This window comes from Marmota flaviventris, chromosome 12, assembly GCF_047511675.1.
Source record: "Marmota flaviventris isolate mMarFla1 chromosome 12, mMarFla1.hap1, whole genome shotgun sequence".
Taxonomy (NCBI): Eukaryota; Metazoa; Chordata; class Mammalia; order Rodentia; family Sciuridae; genus Marmota; species Marmota flaviventris.
The window spans coordinates 48798407-48822037 of NC_092509.1; the positions used below are offsets into that span (position 1 = coordinate 48798407).

General features: G+C 45.7%; 1 protein-coding gene across 5 annotated transcripts in view; it reads left to right on the plus strand.

Moving 5' to 3' along the window:
• Window positions 1–23631, plus strand: part of Frmd4a (FERM domain containing 4A) — a 288498-nt gene that overhangs the window by 254217 nt on the left and 10650 nt on the right. For all 5 annotated transcript variants that reach the window (XM_071599955.1, XM_027928637.2, XM_071599956.1 and 2 more), the window contains 7 exons: window positions 6782–6915; window positions 10120–10242; window positions 13115–13343; window positions 16476–16532; window positions 19439–19676; window positions 20505–20672; window positions 21949–22838. In XM_071599955.1, the coding sequence (XP_071456056.1) occupies window positions 6782–6915; window positions 10120–10242; window positions 13115–13343; window positions 16476–16532; window positions 19439–19676; window positions 20505–20672; window positions 21949–22838 (1839 nt within the window). The remainder of the gene's footprint in view (window positions 1–6781; window positions 6916–10119; window positions 10243–13114; window positions 13344–16475; window positions 16533–19438; window positions 19677–20504; window positions 20673–21948; window positions 22839–23631) is intronic.

Genomic DNA, 23631 nt, shown 5'->3' on the forward strand with positions numbered 1-23631 from the left:
ACTGCCAGCTGCCACCAAATGGCTTGCCTTTGAAAGAGCTTTGGTTGCAGCACTCTCTGAACTATTTCATTTCTAAAATGCCTAAGTCGGATGGAAAGTTTTCCAGGCATGCATTTTTTCATGTGAAAAATCACATTGAATTCACCGAGACAGTCCCCAGAGATACCTCGTGGATCCTGCCATCTGCAATGTGGCCTTATTTCACAGGGTCTCTTGGGTATCTCTGATGTAAGGAATTGATCCTTGAGGATTTGTCAGGGAAATAAATATATCTTTATCATAAAGGAGAGTTCCAACCTTTTCCTCATGTTTATTCCTGGGTATCTGCCAAAACTTCCCTTACGGCTTTTAGGGATCTGCTGGGAACATGCTGTCTTTGTCGTGTTTTTTGTTTTGTTTTGTTTTAAATTTTTTTACCCAAAGAGCCTAAACAAACAGGTTGTCATTTCTCCCCTTATTTTGAGGATAATAGATTTCTTGGTTTTGTGCTGGGGGGGGAGGCAGGGGGGGGCCGCTGTTTGTTTTGAATTTCCCCTCCTTCCAGAGAGGAAAACACCCCTTCTGCTCTCTGGAATCTGCAGGCAGTTCATCAGCATCCCGTCTAAAACACATGAACCAGTTCCTGATTGTGGCCTCCCCGGCAGGATGCGCACTCATATCCGGTGCTGAGTTGCCCACCTGGGGGAGTTAGGATGATTGGATCAGATTCTCCATTGCAGCTGAATGAAGAGACCCTTGCATGAGTTGGCCACCAAAAAGAAAGCAGCTGTTTCTGCTGGTGTCCCTCCACATCTGGCCTTCCATATGCAGCTGCCCAGTGGCCTGACCTCTGGGGTTCCCAGCTGGAAAATGGAAACCAACAGTGACACAGTCAGTGACTCCAGAGTGACCAATAAGGCTGTAGTGTTGGCTAGTTCTCTCAAAGATTTCCAGATTCTCTCTGAAAATGACTTTCTGACTTTGACCAAATCACTCAGTCTCTCTCTTTTTTTATGGTCAGCTTTCTCTTCCCCATTGGCCAGATTATTTCAATGAAATCCTTTGGATTAGGATTGAAATGTGATCATAAAATAGTCAAAGTCAAAACATGATATTTTCAGTCTACCATCACTCGATTAGATTTTTACTGAGCACCAACTAGGAGGAAAGATTTGCTGCTCTAATCCAATATCAGTTTCCCTGACCACAAATCCCATAGAGGCTTCACATCAGAGAGTGGGTGCAATCTGCAATCCAGGCTGATCATGCAGATGGCTCAGGGTTCCTGGCAATGGTATGCAGTTTTGCTTATCTTCTGCCCCCTCCTGGTGGGTTAATTGTGAGAGTTGGAAGCAGGGCTGCTCTTCCTGGCTCCCGATACCAACTGTACATGAAGGTGCTCCAGAGATTTCTGTGCTTTATCCACAGATCTGAAGAGCACCTTGGCTCCACCTTCTCCTTCCTTCTCCTACATCTTGGTCCATGCAGTACTACAGAAAGAATCTAGGCTCAGGAAGCAGATGTGATGGCTTCCTACCTCAGGTTACCATGGCAACCCAGCAGTGACCAAGGCAGAAAGCCACCCTCATGGAGTTTCCATTGGAGGGACAAAAGACACCACACAGACAAACTGAAATCCTGGTTCTGCCTCCCTGGTCTCTCATGACCTCTTCTCTGAGCAGGAGAACAATGTTTCTGTGATGCTCAGTGGAGTGTTGTATGTAGGAAGCTCCTGCTTAGGAGTTCTGGAAAAGCTCCTCCTGAGCTTCCCAAATTGATAGGGACATGGTGGTTGTAGGTCAGCATCCCACATTTTCTTGCTTGTCCACCCAGTGTTTTTTCCCCTTTTACATTATGGGGCTCTCTGGAATTGGGGTGCCAAAAGCTCATAAAAGCCAGGAACACTTTTTAATAAAAATAACAGCTACTATTCATGTAGCACTTAATATGTTCTTTTTTTAATATTTATTTTTTAGTTGTACACAATGCCTTTATGTTGTATATTTATTTTTATGTGGTGCTGAGGATCAAACCCAGGGCCTCGCACGTGCTAGGTGAGCGCTCCACCACTGAGCCACACCCCAGCCCTATGTTCTGAACTGACTTTTAGCATCTTCCAAGAATTATTTTTTTAATTCTCCCAACTTTTTTTTTTTAAGTCCTGTTTTCTTCTCCATCTTACCTGGAAGGAAATTGGGACTTAGAGAGGTCATGCAACCTGCTCAAACCCTGGAGCTAGTGAGCCACAGCACCTGAGCACACACTCAGAACTGTTGACCCTGAGCCACAGACTGCAGACTTCTGCCTTCGGGGGGTGCAATGCCAGTTCGGGTTTTCCAAAGAATATTCGGACTCTTTCCTATGAATTTGAGTGTTGCTTGATGCTAAGTGTTCATGCATTAGGTGTGTTTTTCAAAAACATTCCTGTCTCCTGCTTTTCTTTGGGCTTTTCTGTACCCACTTGGTCAGACCTTTCCAAGCCCCTCTTGACTTCTGGTAGCCAAGTAGCTAAGCACTCTACCACTTACTACATCCCCAGCCCTGCATTAATCTTAAAGACAACTCAGATTAAACTCTGTTTAGCATTCAAGTTTACAAATATTTACTTTGGCCTGTTGATAAGAGGAAGTAAATCCTTTAGGCACTGGTTGATAATTACACATGCCCCTGGAGGCTGTAGCAGTAACTGAAATGAGAACAGAGTTGGCAGAATGTTTGTCTTTCCTAGAAGTTTGTGGGGCAAAGTAAAATGGCTAATGTCAGGAGGGGACTCCTGAGTAAGTTTTTAAGTAGTAGATTCTTCATGTTTGGGTGAATCTTGGAAATTAACATCATGGCCCCGAGAGGTCAGTAACCACAAGACTTGACAATGTTTCGTAGCAGATACAAGGTGAAAATCCAGCTGTCTGTTCTACAGGTCACTGCCCCTCTCAAAGAGATCAGATTTATATCCTTGTGTCAGTTCTAGGAGTTAATATAGCACCTTGGGGAGGGCACATGCGCGTGTTCTAGTAACTGGCAGTGGATGGAGCACAGGGACGCAGAGCTTCCTTCCTTTCCCGAGTCCAGAACCATTTGCTGTGTGCTTTTGAACTTTTCCCTTGTGAGACTGCCATTGACTGAGCCCTGAGGCTTCTCTCTGACTCAGTTTCTTCCTAGAGCTCTCTGTCAGTCGAGGGGACTAAGGTGGCCAGCCACAGAGGGATTCTGCCCTCTAGGTCCTGCCTAACTTGCTGGCTTCTTTTCTTCCTGTTCGACCAACAGTCTCAATCAGGGAGGCCTAGGAGGCCTCTGTGGAGGAGGCGGGAACTGGACAGCGTTACAGAGCAGTGTGGACTTCTCGGGATGCCCTTTGAACTCTTTCTGTGGAATTCTTCCTGGGCAATTGGCCACTTCTCCTCATGGTGGCCATGTGTGCCTAATGGCAGGCCACCACCCACAGGCTCAGATTACACAGACTCTGACATAGAGCAATGGTGAGAACAGTGGATTTCCTTTTAAGACAAAAGGTAATGAGATATCTTTGCAAATGCGTTCTGACAGCCCACTCCTGAGACACATTAATGTGGAGCTGCTCTAGCTTCTTAAGTGTAGAGACCCCAAGAACCCCTAAATCTCCTTGACTCCATCCCCACCTTTATCTGCCACAGCCCCAGAGGCATATCTGCAAACCCAGGGGTTCCAGAAACGTAGTTTAAAAATACTGCTTACGCCTAGATTACATCTTTCTACAGCTGAGCTCTGGAGCCCAAGTCTTCCACTGAACTGCAGTGAAGTCCTTTTCTTTGACCAGTCCCTCCTTGAGCAACAGGGAAAAATAGTTTCAATGATTTCTCCCATTCTACTAAGGGTGTGTGTGTGAGGTGTGTGCTAAATGTACACTAGATGGAGGGTTTCCCTATCCCAAGCAGAGTGCTAAGAGCTACATAGCTATTATCTTATTTGGTCTTCACTGCAAATTCAGGAGGCCAGGTAACTTGCTGAAGGGTCACACGTCTAGTGAATAAACTTCATCAAGCCCAGATCTGTTTTACCCTCTATTCAGCTATCCAGTAACCACCCAAATCAAAACTTGCACAACCAGAGAAGGCTGGCTCAGTTGCTTCACAGGGATTTCACTTAGTACTCAGGCTCTGTATCCCCCCTGAAGGAATTTCCAGGCTAAAGGTGTACAACAGAGCCAGCCAGCGTTAGTTTGCCAGCTACGTACGGAGCAGGACTCTGGGACCACTTAGCCTGCCAAGGCTCTCTTGCCCATCTTCTGTGGGTTTGGTATTGAGGTTGATCATTATAAATAATAACAATCTAGGTAGCATTAATGAGCCCTGTAACTCAAGGCCAATTTATAACTAATCCCATAACTAGAAACCCAATCGTCCCAAATTTGTGTGCTTTCCTTCCCAGAATTTAATGTTGTTATGATTTTTGCCATTCTTGAACACAGTTAATTCTTAGATTTGACTTAATAAATCATCATTTCCTATTGAGAGGTGAGGCAGGGGTGAAAGGGAAAACAATGAATTTTTCACTTGAGCTAGAAATCCTTTAATCTTCTTGGACCCAAGTTTCCCCAAGGCCTGTTTTTTAAATTTGAAATCTGACTTCCTTCCAGTATTATTTTACATTCTTAATATTTTTTTTAGATGATAGAACAGAGAGTACCTCATTAAATCTTCCTGTGTCTTCAGATGGGATTGGGTGACTATTACCGAGAGAACCAGATTAAGATTTATAATGATTCAGGCCTGTTGCTTTAGGTGGACATAGACTGGAGAGAGTTTCGTGCTGATAAGCACAGGCCAGTTGACTTATGAAGGTAGAAAAACAGAGCCATTTCAAACAGGGAGACTGCAATAGTATCCAGTGATGGGTTACATGAGCGTGACACCATGTGGATTTAGTGGATGGGAACCATGAGGTAACAGAGCCTCACTCAGTGAGGATCAGCTTTTGCTTGAGTTTGCTATTGAATGTGGAAACGTGCAACTGAAGCATGTCAAAATCCAGGAGTGGGTTACAAACGTAATTCAAAGCTTGGAAAGCAGCTTCACTTAAGGGTCAACTTACTGGCACTCTTTCTTTTCTTTTTTTAACTAAGATGGGTCACAATTTAAGTACAGCACCCAAGTATGTGATAGACAATGTTTATTTGCTTGTTCATTCAAACATATTTATTTGCTTCTGTAGAGCACTACAGGTGGGATGTTGCTATAGTGATAGATCTTCTCAATTTCAAGCTCAAAAGGGCTGGGGAAGGAAAAGGACAATAGCAGGTCAGAGTCAAAATGTACTTAGACATTGAGTGTTCTCCATTCTTAGGGATGCAAGAGTCTAGAAGCGTGTTTAACTGGGGGAATATGGATGAGTTTCCTACACAGGGACTTTAAATAAGAGAGTTAGTATATTTTGGGGTATGGTTTGATTAGCAGTGCTATTTAATGCAAAAGCATAGAAGTCCTTCCTAGCCTCAGGATTCTGTACCTCCTTGTACAGAAACCAAACCAAACCAAATCGGTCGTTAATTCTGGAAATTCTGATTGGATCATCTCAAATCTGTCATCTGGTCACTGAACTATCCAAAAATTCTATTGTTTCGTATGGACATATAATTCTACTCCCCCACTTCAAATCCTACTGGGATTGCATTAATTATATTTTTTAGTTCATGACGAATTGACATCTTTAAAACATCAACCTTCCAATCCATGACCACAATATATATATATTTATTTAGGTCTCCATTTTTTCCCAGTAGTATATTATAATTTTCACTTGAGAGGTCTCTCTCATCTTTAATTAGGTTTGAGGTGGTTTGATGCTATTGTCAATAGCATGATCTGAAGCTTTAAATCCATACCCAGTGACACGAGCCCATTTCTAATAGTTCTGCTCACCATGGGCAGAAGAGGAAAAATATTCATCAGTTTATTCTTTTGCAAAGTAGAAAAGGTCTAATAGCTTCACTGCAGGAAACCTATTTCAGGACCCAAACATCGCAGCCCAGAAATTATTCTTTTGGTCTAACTAAATTCTCTGGTTGGCATTTTAACTTATTTTCCTTTTGTTTGGTTCATAGTTTGCCTTCTATAAAGCTTTTGTATCTAGCAGCCTGTTCTTTGAATCATCACGCAGCTACTCCATCTAGGAAAGCTTGTAAAAATATGTATAACTTCTATTAGGAAGGAATTTGCTCGTGACACAGTATTAAGTTAAAAAATAAAGATAAAATTTAGTTTTATTTTTTAGATATATGTGCTTTAAAAAAAGGTCAAAAGAAAATGCATAGCAGTGTTTAATCTCTGGCTGATTAGTTTACTGGCTATTTTTTATACCTGTCCACATTTTCAAAATTTTTGTGATAAATAGGAATGATCATCACACTAAGCCAAAAGTAATTAAATAACAACAAATTAAAATCAGAGTTTTTAAGTGAACAAAAGAAATTATTAAACATAAATTTAATGACTTGAACTTTACTTTCCCCCTTCATTGTGCAAAGTGTATTAAAATTTGCTAGTAAGATTAAAACAGGTGTGTGAGCTATCTTAAGATAATTGAGAAAGACAGACTTCTATTTCATGGAGTTGACTTTCCTGGCAGGCCTCTGACGAGTTATATATTCCATGCACTGCTGGTATCTACTCCTGAGACGTGGAACTCCAAGCACCTGTTTTATTTCCCGACTCCCCTGATTCCTGGGGTAAAACCCATATCCACGGTGTGGACTCCAGTTAAATTCATTAGTGGTCCAGATGTGTGTCCCCCTGTCGGCTGCCCTAGTAACCCTGCTGTTTATTAACAGGTTCTCAGGAATCAGATAGCTCTCAGTCAGCCAAGAAGGACATGCTGGCTGCCTTGAAATCCAGGCAGGAGGCTCTGGAGGAAACCCTGCGCCAGAGGCTGGAGGAACTGAAGAGGCTGTGTCTCCGGGAAGCTGTAAGAGTTAAATCTGTGTTGTCTGGGACATTATTGCTCCTAAGTATGGACAGAAGGCAAGGGTGGGGACGATGCCGAGCGCCTCCCAAGGAGGGTTCTTGCAAAGGTTAAAAATATACACACCCCCATGATGAGCTTTGCCAGAAACAGCTGGAGCATTGGAGGGGACACCATCAGCAGGTCAGGTTGGTGTTGACTGACCCCACCAGGAGCCAGGTGGAAAGTCATGCTGATAGTTGCTTATCCATGCACGGTACACCTCAGTTTATAAAGCGCTTCCTTATGTGACATTACCTTATTGAATAGAATGACTTGCAACTCAAAAGGTTGTGCTTGGATTTATTATCTTATGCTTCCCTTGAGGATATTGCAGTTTGTCTTTGGACATCATGAAGCATCATTGGGGGTCGACAGGGAAACCAGGATGTCCCTTCAGATGTTCAGTAGTCCTCTTGAAACCCCATGATCGCCTGTTTCTTTAACTCTTTTATTTTAAAAAAAAAAATCAAATTTTAGCCTAGTGATATGTTGAAATCCTATGTAAAGCAATGTCCCCTCAAGCCTGTATCTATGCTAGTCTCAATTTTCAGAAGCCTATAGTCTCCTGCAGGCCACTTCTGTGTTTGTTGAAGTGTCCATCTCTACCTTAAGAGATGGTAAAGATAGTCATGACTTTCTGCCAGCAGGGTTTGAGAGCTCATTTTTTAGGATAATACACATTGCTGGGCACGTGTGTGTGTGCAAAGGCTTGTACGCGTGGACACAGTGTGGGGGCTGCTTGTGCTCCACATAACTTGACAAAGAGCTCTATTGGTAAACAGTTCAAAACAGGAAGTATAAAGAGACTCCCAAAGGAAGTCTGAGAGACTTAGTGTTCCCCTCCCCCAAATAATAATGCTTTGCAGCAGGAAGAATGAAACAAGGGCCACAGAGTGAGATCACATTACACTTCAACTTGGCTTAATTATGGTCTGGATTGATTTAAACCGGAGCCTGCTCAAAGCAGAACCACATTAGCACAAATCCATTGCAAATCTTAGGAAAGCACTTGGCCTCGTTGGGGGAATGTGCTATGTGATACTGTTAATATTAGCAACATTTTTATAAAGAATATGCTTGAAGGATTGAAAAATATGGGCTTTGGTGTCTGCCTTCAATAATTTGTAAAGTCTTGTTTTGTTTTTAAAAAAACAAAACTTTTTAAAAAAGGAAAAGTCCCTCGGCCCAGCAGGGAGTCCACATTCAAAAATGTAAGAAAGTGTCAGGGCGAGGTTCTTGAGCTATTAAGGTCTCACTGTTTCTCCTAAAAAATAAGGAAAACAAAGCTTCCGCTTTTTATTTTATTTTTTTTTTAAACAGAACTCAAGCAGAAGAAAGAGCCCAACAAGAAGTCAGTATATGTTCCTTCAGCCACCACACTAGTCCCTTGATGCTTCTGTAACAAGGGCTGGGGGTTTCCTGCTGGGTTCCTGGACTCACACAGGACTCCCCTCAGCTCAAGCCTAGGGAGGAACTGTTTGACCTCAGGAGCAGGGCAGCCAGAATGAAGTAGGCTGGGAGCTTTTGGCAGAATGTAAAGAAAGGAACCAAGCCGAGGCCCCACAGCAGTGCCTTAAATTACTGCTCTGCCATGGGGCTCTGGTTACGGACGAAATGAGATTAAATATCTGGAGAATCGAGACCTTGAGTCCTGTACCTTCAAGCAGATGGTGAGAAATCAGTAGCCTCATTTTAAAAATATATTTTAAAACCACAAACACTTTAGAGTTATAAATCCATGGCAGTGTTAACAACCTCCCCCCTCCCTTTTGTAAATTTAAGGTACTAAGAAGAAAGTCCTAACAATATAAATCCCGCAGAAGGTTGTATTATTTATAGGCAGACTTTGAGGGGAACAGATGAAAAAAGTTGCTGAATAAACACATAACTACTTGGGAGATATTTGAACCACATTTTGTAAAAAGAAAGAAAAGAACAGGGGAGAACGTTGCACAGTGGTCATACTCAAATAGTTGGCCATTGTGCTCCAAAATGCTTACAATGAGGAAGAAAGAGTCCGAGGGGTGGATTTGGGTTTTCCCGCCATTGGACCATCAGGCCTGGGCTCCCCAGCACAAAAAGCTGTTTGTGTGGGTGATAGGGGTTCTGAGAAGTCACTTCTGGGCTCCTCTTTATCCGAGCAGCACCCTGAGCCTTTGTGCAGCATCTGCATTGATTTGGGGCTGCAAAGCTAGAGCTGGGCTTTGCCTGGATGTGCCCATTTTGCCATAGAAGGAACACAGTAGTTCCCTCAGCCTTATCCAATCTCTGGAAATGACTTCTTAAAGCTTCTGCCTGGCCTCCACTGCGTGGGTCCATTGCTGACTCCAACTGATCTCTATTCAGCCCAGGTGTAGCACACTAACAGAGCCTAATTCTAATCCTGAACTGTGCCTCAGACCCCCAGCCTTGACCCAGGATCCCTGTCACTCTGAGGGACTGGTAACTAAATTCACTGTCATTGTACTCACAATAGTTAGATTTCCAGAGCCCAAAATACACACACAACAGATTTAGTTAGTAGCCTAATAAACAGATTAGATTTTCAGTTTCTACTAAAACTCTTAATGGAATACAGGTTAGTGTCTTAGCCTGTTTCTTGAGTATCTGGCCTAAGTGGAATAATTATTCTCCAAGGTTAGCCTTGGAGAATAATTATGTAATAATGCACTTTTCTGGAATTTTCCATATAGATACCGTTCCTCTTTAAAAAAGAAAAACTCATTTGAAAAAACTCATTTTAGACTTAGATCTAAAAGGAAATATCTGACACAGTGGAAGGAGCACAGGGCTTAGAGTAGAAGGGCATCGTAGAAGATGCTCATGAGATCAGCAAATGAATGAAATTAGAACATTTCAAAAGTCAATAGAACTTTCGTTTACTTGACAGAAATTGATTTGGAGGGAAAAAACTTCACCAGGTGCATCTGTTCTGTAAAGGAAGGAGGACTCACAAAGACATTCAAAGAGATGGAATTTCATTTCATGAGCTCTTGTTTGGCATAGTGCTTAATGCTCATGTTTGTGATCTCTGCGTTGCAGTGTGTGCATGTATTTGCGTGTGTGTGTGCGTGTGCGCACGTGTGTGTGCGTGTCCTGGAAAGGAAACAAGCCTGTGCTCCACTTTGGCTGCTAATCACTCCACATGCCATTTCACATATGCAGGAGCTCACTGGCAAGCTGCCAGTTGAATATCCCCTGGATCCAGGGGAGGAACCACCCATTGTTCGAAGAAGGATTGGCACAGCCTTCAAGTTGGATGAACAGAAAGTCCTGCCCAAAGGAGAGGTGCGTTCTTCCTTGCTGGTGTTGGTCTTATTTTTCCCAGTAGCCAGGGGCTCCCAGGTTCTCAGTAACTGTTTAATTCATCGCTATCCAAGGCCAGCATCTTCCCTTTTACCTTGACTTGAGTGAGCTGGTTAGTGGCTATGTGGCTTCCTGAGGTAGGATGAATTTGCTTGCCTTTAAACTTCAGATTTCTGTTAAAGTTGTTTGTGGAACACTCTAGACCTTTGAAAGTGGCTTAAATAAGTTTGGGGAGAACATTCCAATCACATTCATGTATACTTGTCTTTTCAATGTTCTCCCAGCCTTTTGTTGCTCAGAGCCAGGCCTCATCTGAAAACACCAAAGAGGAAGGGAAACAGGCAGTGTCTACTATTGCAAGGGGCATGCTTCATGTGGCCCTAATTCGCTTGGTTGCTAAAATCCCCACAAAAACCTGAACAAGTCGCTTGCTCTGCCCTGGCCTCACTTGCCTGTGTTTGGAAAAGCCTCATTTCAGTACAGGTTTTTATCCTCTTGGAGCTGAACACTGATCGAGGCAGGGGTGGAGAATTCAGAGTTAGGGAGAAAACAAAAACAAAATTAAAAAGTATTGAGTCTCCAGCTGGCTAATAAGTATCTAGGTTCAGTCCAAGAGAAGTGAAAAGCCAGGTTTTACCTTCAAGGCTCAGGGTCATGTTCAGGAAGTGTCTTCCCAAGTTTATTCTGAATATAACCCTGAGGGGGACCAAGTGTCCTGGCGCCAATGTTGGAGACACTCCTGAGACATGCAGTTTCAGATCCCTGGGAGACCTGGTGCACACACCTGAGTGCTTCATCCAGAATGAAAGCTCACCCAGGCCTCTTCCCTCTTCTGTGAAATATCATTCATGATGCCGATATCCTTGGGTTATTACTAGGATTAAATCAGATCATATATGAAAAACATGGCACTGAGTACTCAATGTCTGCCTGATGCTTATTCAAAATCAGTTGCTCAAAATGGAGATGAAATGCCGGAGGAAAGGTGTCACTTAGGAGGCCATCTGATCAGCTGTATTTTAAATCCTAGTGGTCATTAGACTTGCCTCAAGAACTCCACCTCCCCTTGGTGCAGAGCAGATACCTGGCACTTAAACTTTAAAAGCACCCCCATTTTTAGTGAATGGTCCATACCCCCCTGGGCATCCTGTGGTCCCACTGTGGCTTTTCCTGCTTGTCGGTGGAAGCTGACTTCTGTGCCCTGAGGACTCCATGTGCCTCACATCTCCCTTACCTGTCCCTGCCCACTGTCTTTCCTAAGCACATGAAAGGAAAACTCTGGAAAGTTACCCTGGGAAGGAAGAGACCTCTCTTGGCTCTCACTGCTTTAGTTTCTCCTGGAAATGTGTTCTGCTTTCCTGTTCATATAACCATTTGCACAGAGTGGGCGTCCGGCCTTGTACTTGCCTTAGTATTGAGATTTGTCCTGGACTCCCACAAAACTCAGGGCCAGTGTCTTGAGCCAGGACTATTGTAACCACCTGGGAACAGCTGCTTGGTGGAGCCCAGTGTCACAGAATGGTCTCTGTCCCCATTTCAAGGCCCTGGGCAGGAATCCATGTCTATATCCTCCCAGCCAGCATTGGAAGGATTTGGAAGGAGTTTATTATCCCCTTAATAGTTCCGTTTGGCCTTCACCTTTTCCTCTTACTCCTGGTTCCTGCTCCCTTGAGGCTTCAGTGCTCAAAAGTAAATGAAATCAGGGAGGAATGTTGTCCTTGGTGAGGCCTCCAGCCTGCCACATTGTGCCCAGAAGCAAGAGTGTTTTATTGGGCCAAAATAGAAAAACCTGTTGATTCCGGCAAACATGGCCATCTCCTCCTACTGGGTTAGATCAGTTCTTGTCAGATGTTAGTGTGACTGCAGATTGCCTATGGCAAGATTCGTGGTCTCTCCTGGCCACTTGCGGGTATTGGGAGGAGCCACTGAGGCCTTGATCATGGGTTTATGAGCTATGGGGTCAGAGAGTCTACCCCACCTCTCTTGCAGGCCTGGGTGCAGCCCACGTTCCAGATCTGAGCTGAACCATGCTGCTTAGAGCTTCGGCTGAAGGGGCTTCACTGGGAAAGAGGAGAAATAGAAAAACAGACAAACTGACACTTTGGGGGGACTGTGCATCACCCCCAAATGCTCACACATACACGTATGAGCAGCCTCCTCCCTGTTCCCTCAGCAGCTGGTGTACGTACATCAGCAGAGGAGATGACTTGCCCAGAGAGGCCAGCAGCAAACACTCCATCCAGGGAACAGCATGTCTGGGTCCTCCAGCCATATCTGACATGCAGGACTCCATTTCTCCCAGGACTGGAACTCTGGGGGAAAACTCCTCCTAGCCAAAGAGATAGAGGTGGGAGGGAGCCAACCAAGAAGGAAGGAAGCAGGAGACCCTGAAACTCATCCAAGGAGCTGGGGGAAACTCACTCCACCATCACTCACTGTCTGTGCCTCATGGAAGGTCATGTCATAGCCTGAGCAGGGCTTCCATGAATAGATAGGTCTGAGATGGATTTGCAAATACATAGGTGAGTGGGTGTGTCCCAACTGGGATGAGGCACAAATATGTGAGACAGAGGCACATGTGGGTGAGTGGAAGAGATGCACAGATGTAAACAAACCTGAGGAGAATGATAGAAGATTCTAGAAATAACGGTGCATCCTATGCCCCCAATGGGAAGGAAATGATAGCCAGATAGGCACGAAGGCTTGCTGTTCATGAACCTTATTGGAGGCAGTGAAACAAAGCCAAGCAAGCCTTAGGGGGGCGGGGGGGGGTCCTGGGCAAGGGGTGGGGAGGATGGGTGGCTCTCTGCTCAGAATCTCCAACAAGTGTCAACCACGGCTTTCCCTCCCACAGGAAGCCGAGTTGGAACGACTGGAACGAGAGTTTGCAATTCAGTCCCAGATTACGGAGGCTGCCCGCCGCCTTGCCAGTGACCCCAATGTCAGCAAAAAACTGAAGAAACAAAGAAAAACCTCTTATCTGAATGCACTGAAGAAGCTACAGGAGATTGAAAATGCAATCAATGAGAACCGCATCAAGTCTGGGAAAAAACCCACGCAGAGGGCTTCACTGGTCATAGACGGTCAGTGCCATCCAGGCCGCCCCTGCCCCACTCCTGCACTAGGCCTCTCTGAACCAGACAGCAGATCTGTTCATGGTCCTAGGCTCAGCTCCCTGCATGGCCTAAGTGGCTGCTTAGCCATCCTGTGCCTTATTGTCCACCTGTGAAATGATGTGACAGCAAGTCACAGTGAACAAGTACATCTAGCTCCACAGATGAATAGCATTGTACAAACAGCCTCATTCCCAACTATTGATGGCTCCCTGAGGGAGCCTGCAGCCATAAGGCAAAACTGCAGCCTTCAGCAGGAGCTGAGTCCAGTTGACTGTGCTAGTCCCACCTAGCCTAGAGCTAGCTCAGGCTCTGCCATTCTCAGGGACCTGACCATCTTCCCCAAGTGTGGAAGGCAAGGTGGATGGGCGGTACCCAGCAGCAGGGTCTCCTGTATTCAACCAGGCCCTGCAGGCCACCTCCCCCTGCCAATTCTTTGCCCCCATCAAGCTGATTCTGTTGCTATCAAAAGAGCTATGACTTGGGAGGACTGGACTGTCCCCTCAGATTGCCTTGAACTCCAATCAGGATTGGGAGTTTAGATGGCAATGTTTGGTAAATTCTAGAATGAAATACCCAGAAAAACCCATCAGCAAACATCAAGTCCCCCTAGCTGTAACGGTTCTTTTTTTTTTTTATGAGAAAATTCTTAAAAAATGTATGTGAAATATTCTTTCTTAGTGTATGTATAAAATACTTCTGCTTTCCAAGCACAGTGGCTCATACCTGTAATCCCAGTGGCTGGGGAGGCTGAGGCAGGAGGATGGTGAACTCAAAGCCAGCCTCAGCAACTTAGTTGAGCTGGAACACTGTGAGTGCCTTCAAGGGGGCATAAGGAAGTCTCAAAGGAAGCCTGAGACAGAGAAGGGCTGGCTAACTGCAGCCCTGTTGGGAGTGGGAAGTTAACATGGTCTTGGCCAAGGAAGCAGGGTAAGGTAGAGAAGGATGGGCATTTCTAAATTCCTAGGGCAGAAAGAGTTCTTATAGCCAACTCCTCCCTCCTCTCCCTCTAGGAAGTCATGTTTTCATATTCTTTGACAGATGAATATGAAACTTAGTGAGGCCCTGTCTCTAAGTAAAATATGAAAATGGGTTGGGGGCACGTGGCTCGGTGGTTAAGTGCCTCTGAGTTCAATCCCCAGTACCAAAAAATAAATTAATAATAATAATAATAATAATAATAATAATAATAATAATAATGCAGTGCTTCTGTTCTAGAAAGAAGAATAGAGGCTTCCAGGAGCTGAGGGGAAGGAGGAGTTACTGCTTAATGGGTACTGGGTTTCAGTTTGGAGAATTAAAATGTTACCCAATCAGAAAATGACTGGCAGTGATGTCACACAACAGTGTGAATGCACCCAGTACCACTTATTGAACAATTAAAATGGTGAATCCAATGCAACTTACATTTACCACAATTATATATATGTATCTACAACCTAAAACTGTGGGCTTACTAGGGAAGCAGTGATGTACTTGAGATAACAGAAGGCCAGAATCAAGGCCCTCTGTCTCCTAGGTGTCCACATCTGTCAAAGAATATGAAAACATGACTTCCTAGAGGGAGAGGAGGGAGGAACTGGCTATAAGAACTCTTTCTGCCCTAGGAATTTAGAAATGCCCATTCTTCCCTACCTTACCCTGCGTCCTTGGCCAGGACCATGTTAACTTCCCACTCCCAACAGGGCTGCAGTTAGCCAGCCCTTCTCTGTCTCAGGCTTCCTTTGAGACTTGCTTCTGCCTCGCTTAAGGCACTTGGGGTGTTCCAGCTCAACAGAAGCATCCAGAGCCCCAACTGGGTAGGGCAGCTCAGGAATGACCATCTTGCTGGGTGGCCACAGGAAAGCCTACTCTTAGGTGTGCCTGAATGAGGGCTATTCTGTTGGGTCTGCTGACAGAATTGCTTTTTAAATCATTATCTGTGCCAACTCCTGTATCCTTCTGTCCACACCTCAGCTTTGGGTTTGTTTTTGTCCCCCCCCCACACACAGTACTGAGGATTAAACTCAGGCACATTCCACAATGGGGGGCTATAACCCTGGTCCTTTCTATTTTTTATTTTGAGAACGTGTCTCACTGAGTTTTCCAGGTTGGCCTAGAATTTGTGATCCTCCTGTCTCAGTCTCCCAAGTTGCTGGATGTATAGGTACATGCCACGGGCACCTAGCAAAAAGATAATTTCTTGCTCCTAGCAAGACAGTTTCCCTAGTGCTGAGGACTGAACCGAAGCCCTGGCGCATGCTAGGAAATGGCTCTACCACTAAGCTATATTCCATGACTTTTTTTTCTTTTCTTTTTTTAACTGCTCAAGAATCTACTTTCTATGGGTTGAAATTAGGCCCTCATTACAAAGGCCCACTTAAATCAGGAATAAATACGGTTCTGCTTAGCTCCTTAGCTTGTTTTTTTTTTTTTATTTCAAGAGATAAAACACTAAACTTGAAATCTGAAGAGCTGGGAGAGGTTTGCTCACTTTGCCAGGAGATCAGACAAACTTCAGACAAACCCCTCCTTCCTGGGTGCACCTCAGTTTCCCCAGTGGTGAAAGAGGGAGGATTATTTTACTGTCTCCCTCTTGGGCGTGTTCTTAATTGAATGGTGTCTAGAGAGCTGGAGTCTGTATTTAGCATGCTTGTTTTCTCTGCTAATGACTTCAGGAGTTTATTGAGAAGCCATTTATTGCCATGCGAGCAAAGCTAAGTTTCCTACCCTAGTTTCACATTTGTGGAATAAATAGCCGTTGACTTCCTTTGGTTTAGTCAGTACATGCCCTGCATTTGTGCTGGGACAATGATGTGGCTTAACCAGGCTGGGCAGCCTTTGTATTAGATATTAAGCTGCTCTGCACCACAGTATCCCGGGAACAAGAGCAAAAATACACAAAGATAGAAGTACGTTGCATTGTCAGGGGTGGGGAGGATAAGCTATTGACCCACCATGGGAACTATCAAAAGAAATGCCCAACAGCATTTTTATTACATTGTACATGTCCTTTCAGATTAGAAAGAGGATATGGGGGTGGCAAGCACTCTGCTCTTACAGATAGGGCTTTGTTTCGGGAATGTGCTAACATCATAGAATTTTGTTATTTTTGTCTTGCAGATGGAAACATTGCCAGTGAAGATAGCTCCCTCTCTGATGCCCTTGTTCTTGAAGATGGTAGGTTTTCTGTTTCCTGCCTTAAAGGTGGAGCACAGATTAAGCTGGGATTAATGTGTATGCATGTGGGCACAGCCTGGTACAGAGGCTCTTGCCAGGTGGAGGTGGCAGCCAGATTCCCTGCAAGTTGTCTCATTCGATAGTCACTATTTGGTCAGGACTCAAAGGTGCTACATAAACACATTTATTGGAATTTTAGTATTTCCGGGGGCCCAGACCTGAGATTTGAGGCGATATTCAGCGAATGGTTACTTCACTTTTGTAGCAGACAAAATCACATTTTTAACTAAACAGAATCTACAACCTGTGCATAGTTTCTTTTTGAATGTTCATAATATGAGGAGGAGATTGAGTTGGAGCACAAATCAAAGGGTGACCCCACTGGGAAAATCTGGGCCTAATAGAAAGGAATAAACCAAACCTCTGTCTCTTCCTGAGACCGTAGTAAAAATCAGAGGCCAGATTCTCCTTCAGACCCCTGGCCAACCTTGCAGGTTGCCTCATTATTTCCCATGGAACTCTTCAAACCTGATGGTTACCAGGACATTTTATTAGACAATTCTTAGAAAAACAGAGCTGCATCCCCAAACCTACCACCACCACCACCACCATCCCCAGTGGAAATAAGAAATCCAAACACAGGACCATATCTGAGAATGTTCTTGTGGATGTCAGAGCAAAATGTTGGGAGGCAAGGGCATTAATTATATGGAAATATATTAAGTGGCAGTTAATTCTCTTGCCCTTTAGGAAAACCTCAGGCGGGCGGTGATAAGTGGCTATTCAGATGGAAAACATAAAAGGCCTACCCAAGTGGTAGTAATAATGATAATTGCAATAATAATAATGATTGTTCTTGATGTGGGGAGAGTCTGGTGAGTTATTTACCCAGTTGTCTTGGCCCTGCTATTAGAAATCAGATTGTAATATTTTTATTGTCTGCTTCATTATGTGGGTGTGGAGGACACAGGGCTCTCAGGGAACAGAAAGGCTTGTTTTGAATATCAGAGACCCCAGTCCTGTTGTTGACCCCTGATATCCCAGACTCTCCTGGGGAGGGAGCAAGAGTGAGTTAGTGAAAACCCTTTGTAATACTGTAATAATTTGTAATATTGCCAGAGCAATAGACAATATTGCTATCCGGAGGTATCATCTATGATCATAGTTTCTTCCCCATGTCTCAGAACTTTGGACTTCCTGAGGGGTGTCACTGCCTCCCTGCTCCCATTGCAGGCTCTTCCTTTCTTGGGACTCTTCCTGCCCTGAATGGAGGGACATAGAAGGAATGGAAGCATCACAGAAATCCAGGCTTCAAGGTTGAGAGGTTGAGAATTAAGCTATAAAAAGATGAATAGTTCAAAGTGGATGTAAGGGGTGAACAAAAGGTTGCTGGGGTTCCCCCTCCAGTTCCCCTCCCTTCCCAGCAATCACCGAGCAGCTCCCTCCTGTCACCTCTCAATGCCACCCTGCCCCAGGTTCTCATCACCAGACCTCTTCACTGGTCCTTCCCAGGCCCTCTTCCTGCCCTTCCTGAGGCCAAACCTGCCAGGTGAACAGTTCTAAAGTATGATCTTCACCCTGATACATCTGTGCTCAAGATGTCGCAAAGGTTTCTGGTGGCTTGCAGACCAAATCCCAGCATCTTTGAAACTCAAGACCCCTACAGCTGGGCTCGTTGCTCATTGTGGTGTGTCCACAGTGGGTACATTCACACAGTGGGCCTGCTGTACCTCCCAGATTGCCTCCCTTGCTCTCCTATTGCTCTTCTCACCAGTTGCTGCTGCCCCTGGGTGGCCCCTGCTGCTCGCACCCACTGTGCTTGCACCCACGCCTTAGCTCAAGTTCTTTCCTTCCTCCTCTGCCCGTCCACCGCCTTTCCACTGCCGGCAGTTCCTCCCCAACCATATCTGCATTCTCCAAAAGTCCCTGAAGGCTGGTAAAAATTTATCCCCTCCCCTTCCAAGAAAATTCAAAGCAGTTCCAACATTAAAAGTAATCAGAACATACCAGGTACAGGGGTGCACACCTGTGATTCCAGCTACTTGAGAGGCTGAGGCAGGAAGATCATACGTTCGAGGCCAGCCTGGGCAACTTAGCAAGATCCTGTCTCAAAGAAAAAATCAGAAAACACTAGGGATGTAGTTCAATGGTAGCACATCCATGGGTTTAACCCCCCAGTATCCTCAGAACAAATTAAAAGAGAATGTAGGTAATTGAGGTGGGGGGAAGCAGAGAGTAGATACCCAGATCCACGAGTATATAATTACACTTGATAGATATATTTACATTCATTTTTAATCTCCAACAACTGCTTATTGAGCACTTACTGTGTGTCAGCTGTCATTCATGGCCCTAAGAACTTAGCAGTGAACAGAGCCAACAAAATTTTCATGGAGCTTAAATTGCTTCAAAGCCTATCAGACATTTAATGTCTCATGAAAGAAAAGTAACAGGTCCCAGGATTTAGCTCAGTAGTACAGCACATGCCTAGCAAATGTGTAGGCCCCGGGTTTGATCCCTAATACCAAAAAAAAAAGAAAAGAAAGAAAGAAAAAAGTTGCAATATAATAAATGTTAACTGCATTTTGCTGTTTGGTATAAAACAAACATCTGTTAATGGTCTTGAATAAAATTCAGACTTTATTCGTTTCTAATAAAAATGACACCTCTCTTCCCATTTAATTTTGTTTGAAGTTTAGGCTTGGTTGACTCTGGCTTGGCTTGACTTGGCCTCATTGTCTTGGCAACTGGAGGAGAGTGATGAGGCCAGCCTGGGTGAAGCAAAGGTGTTATTTGCCTGTGCGCCTCCCAGGTGCTGATGTCGGTGGCACTGGGGTGGCAACAATGGTTCAGAGTTTGTGGAAAGGATGATCCATGCTCAGTTCCTCTGTCTTTTCTCTGTGCAGAAGACTCTCAGGTCACCAGCACAATATCCCCCTTACAGTCTCCTCACAAGGGACTTCCTCCTCGGCCACCATCGCACAACAGGCCTCCTCCTCCCCAGTCCCTGGAGGGACTCAGGCAGATGCACTATCACCGCAACGACTATGACAAGTCACCCATAAAGCCCAAAATGTGGAGTGAGTCCTCTTTGGATGAGCCTTATGAGAAGGTCAAGAAACGCTCCTCTCACGGTCATTCCGGGTGAGTCGGGTAGTGAAGCCCAAAATGAAGTCACTGTACACATCTGGACAGAATCCAAGAGCTATTCCAAATAGCACCCACAAATCCCAAAACTCAATCTAGTTCCTCCTTACAGGGTTTGCCTTTCAGCAGTGCTGTTCTCACAGCGCCCTCTGCTGCTGACCTTCCTGAGGTGCAGATGTTATCCAAAGGGTTTGGCTTAAGCTCAATGTGTTGGCAGATGGCTCTAATGTTGTTAAATTCCACAGGAATTAATTAGGAAATCTTAGGCAGCACTCTTCAAAAAAAAAAAAGGCAAATGAGAGTCCACTCATAGGAATTCCAAAGTGGTTCAGAACCCTAAACCATCTTCCAACAGAATTCTGGAGCCAACAGCTGTAATCTGAGCTGTACATTATCAGCTCATTTCTTGGCTAATACTGTAAAGAGGGTTTTTTTTTTTTTTTTGGAAGGCATTTTTGGTCCACTTCTCTGTTTTTCTCATTTCCCTTAATTACACCCTATAAAGCTCCAAGTGGGTGCCCCGACAGGTATTTGTCTCTTGGAAAACAAAAACCATAAGGAGAGGGGCTTCACAGAATTGTCACACTATTACAAGAAGGCGAAGGAGAGTGTTCATGTCACATTGCCTGCAGGTGTGGGGCGAAGGGACAAGGCCCCCCACCCACTGCTGGAGGAAAGGCTGGAGACCACAGTAGAGGCCTGTGGGAGCAAGGGCGGGAGTCCTGGCAAGCTCTCCCCACACCAAGATCCCTGTCCAAGCTAGTCAGACTGCTGGGGAAGGTTCGGCAGTCGGGAAGGACCAGCATGGCTTCCTTTGTCTTTCAGCAGCCACAAGCGCTTCCCCAGCACAGGAAGCTGTGCTGAAGCAGGAGGAGGAAGCAGCTCCTTACAGAACAGTCCTATCCGCGGCCTCCCGCACTGGAACTCCCAGTCTAGCATGCCATCCACACCAGACCTGCGCGTCCGAAGCCCCCACTACGTCCATTCCACAAGGTGAGTCCACTGGGCTTTCAATCCACTCACCTTCCTGGACCAGCCCTTCCTTCAATGAAGCATCCCTGGCCCGATTAGCCCAAATGCCAGGTGAGGTAGAATAAGGCCTGAAACTGTTAGGCAGGTTCTCTCTAAATGAAGCAGAATACACAGCTGGCAGCAGTGAGCTTACCTTAGTGTAACTGAAGTTAGAGACCACTGTCCACACGCAGTAACACGTGGAGACTACTGGAGAGTCCCCAGGCTCCCAGAGACAGTCAAGGAGGACTGAGCTTTACCAGTGGAAGCAGAGGAAGGACAGGATGCCAGGGTGGCCTAGGAAGAGCAGGGACCAGAACAACTGTGTACTGATGGGAAGGTCTTCATTTGATAGTCCTCATGTATCTTTTTGCCAAGCCCTAAATTTATTTGGTACTTCCTTTAAGGCCTCAAAATGTAAACTTGTGAAGAGCAAAAGAAACAGGCAAAAATTAGGCTTTCACGAATCGCACATTCATTTTCTAAAAAGAAGCAAAACCAGGTTGTGGAAAGCCATTTGGTGGAGGCTTCCAGTTCTACCTTAGTGACAGAACAAGAGCTCACTTCTGCCGGTACATGGCCAAGGTGAAATTTCACCTGTAAATCCCATCATTTGCCCAGTGATACTGATGGATAATTATAGTGTGAACTCAAATAAGCAGAATGAATCATAGACAAAGTAATAGTATAATTCACATCATACATTTTTAAGTGTTTTGGTGTTCCATGGATCCTCCACTTTAGCATCTTCACAGGAAATGAATATCCATTTATGTGAGTTTAATGGTAACATTTGGTTAAACCACATGAAAGGGCTTCTGTTGAACTTTTTTTTTTTTTAACTTACAAGAGGGTTATAAAAGGGTTTAACATAATACTTAAATTAGTGATTCTTCGGTATTGCCTGTATCTACAGAATCCTTTCCTACCTTTAAAAAAAATACTTTAAAGCTCAGAACGTAGGAGGAAGTCCTTGTGTGAGTCCTAGCACAGTCCCACCCCCAACTGGGAATCAAAGCTGAGACTCCTGGCCCCACCTCCAGGTATCAGCAGTTCCCTATTCAGGTGCGAACTGGGGAAGCACGTGGATTGCTAGGGCAACCCCGCCTAGAATCCCAATTTCCTAGACTTCCTTTACTGGGCCCTCTGAGCCTGCGTGTGCTTTGTGCCTCCAAAGTGCAATGAGTGGAGGCGTCCAGCGGCCTCCCTGGCACCCTTTCCCCTAGAGACCCCAGACCAAGCCCGCGTCTCCCCGCAGGTCGGTGGACATCAGCCCCACGCGACTGCACAGCCTCGCACTGCACTTTAGGCACCGGAGCTCCAGCTTGGAGTCCCAGGGCAAGCTCCTGGGCTCGGAGAACGACACGGGGAGCCCCGACTTCTACACCCCGCGGACTCGTAGCAGCAATGGCTCAGACCCCATGGACGACTGTTCATCGTGCACCAGCCACTCGAGCTCGGAGCACTACTACCCGGCGCAGATGAACGCCAATTACTCCACGCTGGCCGAGGACTCGCCGTCCAAGGCGCGGCAGCGGCAGCGGCAGCGGCAGCGGGCTGCGGGCGCGCTGGGCTCGGCGAGCTCGGGCAGCATGCCCAACCTGGCCGCGCGCGGCGGCGCTGCGGGGCCGGGGGGCGCGGGCGCGGGCGGCGGCGTGTACCTGCACAGCCAGAGCCAGCCCAGCTCGCAGTACCGCATCAAGGAGTACCCACTGTACATCGAGGGCAGCGCCACGCCCGTGGTGGTGCGCAGCCTGGAGAGCGACCAGGAGGGCCACTACAGCGTCAAGGCGCAATTTAAGACCTCCAACTCCTACACGGCCGGAGGCCTGTTCAAGGAGAGCTGGCGTGGTGGCGGAGATGAGGGCGATGCGGGCCGCCTGACGCCGTCGCGCTCGCAGATCTTGAGGACTCCGTCGCTGGGCCGCGAGGGCTCCCACGACAAGGGCGCGGGCCGGGCCGCCGTGTCGGATGAGCTGCGCCAGTGGTACCAGCGCTCCACGGCCTCGCACAAGGAGCACAGCCGCCTGTCGCACACCAGCTCCACCTCCTCCGACAGCGGCTCGCAGTATAGCACCTCCTCCCAGAGCACCTTTGTGGCGCACAGCAGGGTCACCAGGATGCCCCAGATGTGCAAGGCCACGTCAGGTGAGAGGGACGGCCGGGTGATCTGGGTGCCATCTACCAGGAGGTCCCCTTAGACCTCACAGTGGGGAAGGAATCATTAATTCTGGTCACCTTGCTGTCAGATGTAGGAGACCTGCATCTGCGGGACTCTCCCATTCTAACCCTGGTCTTGCGGAATAAAGGAAATCTGACCTTCCATAGTGGACTGAGGGGCAAATCATTCCTCCAGCCACTTTCTTGTAAGGACAGACATCTGAGAAAGTTATGTGAAGTGGTTTCTCAGAATTTATCCGGCCAAGGCGCCTCTTTATACCCCTGCAAAGGAAAGTTGGGTGGGGGATGGACTTGGATCTTGCAGCCTAGAGGTTTCTGGTAGTGCCTCCCAGGTGGGGATAAACTGGCTGAGGAAAGAAGTGCTCTGTGCTCTGTATTTGACATGGATATCTAAATGAATACCTCTTGACTGCTCCTGGATTTCCCATTTCAATGTTATGATACAGCCACAAAGTAATTTTTATAAAGTGCTCTCAGTCCCCTTTATAGTACTACTGAAAACTTCCATAAACTAACGTTTGCTTTATATTTTTGTACTCAGAGCATTGAGCAGTACTGAATAGAGTAAAAATGGAAGAAACCATTCTTTCCATTAATAAGTTTTAGAAGTTACTCTAAGAAATAATAATGGTAAGGGCTGGTGTTGTGACTCAGTGGTAGAGCACTTGCCTAGCACATGTGAAGCACTAGGTTCGATCCTCAGCACCACATAAAAATAGATATTGTGTTCATCTATGACTAAAAAAAAATTAAAGAAATA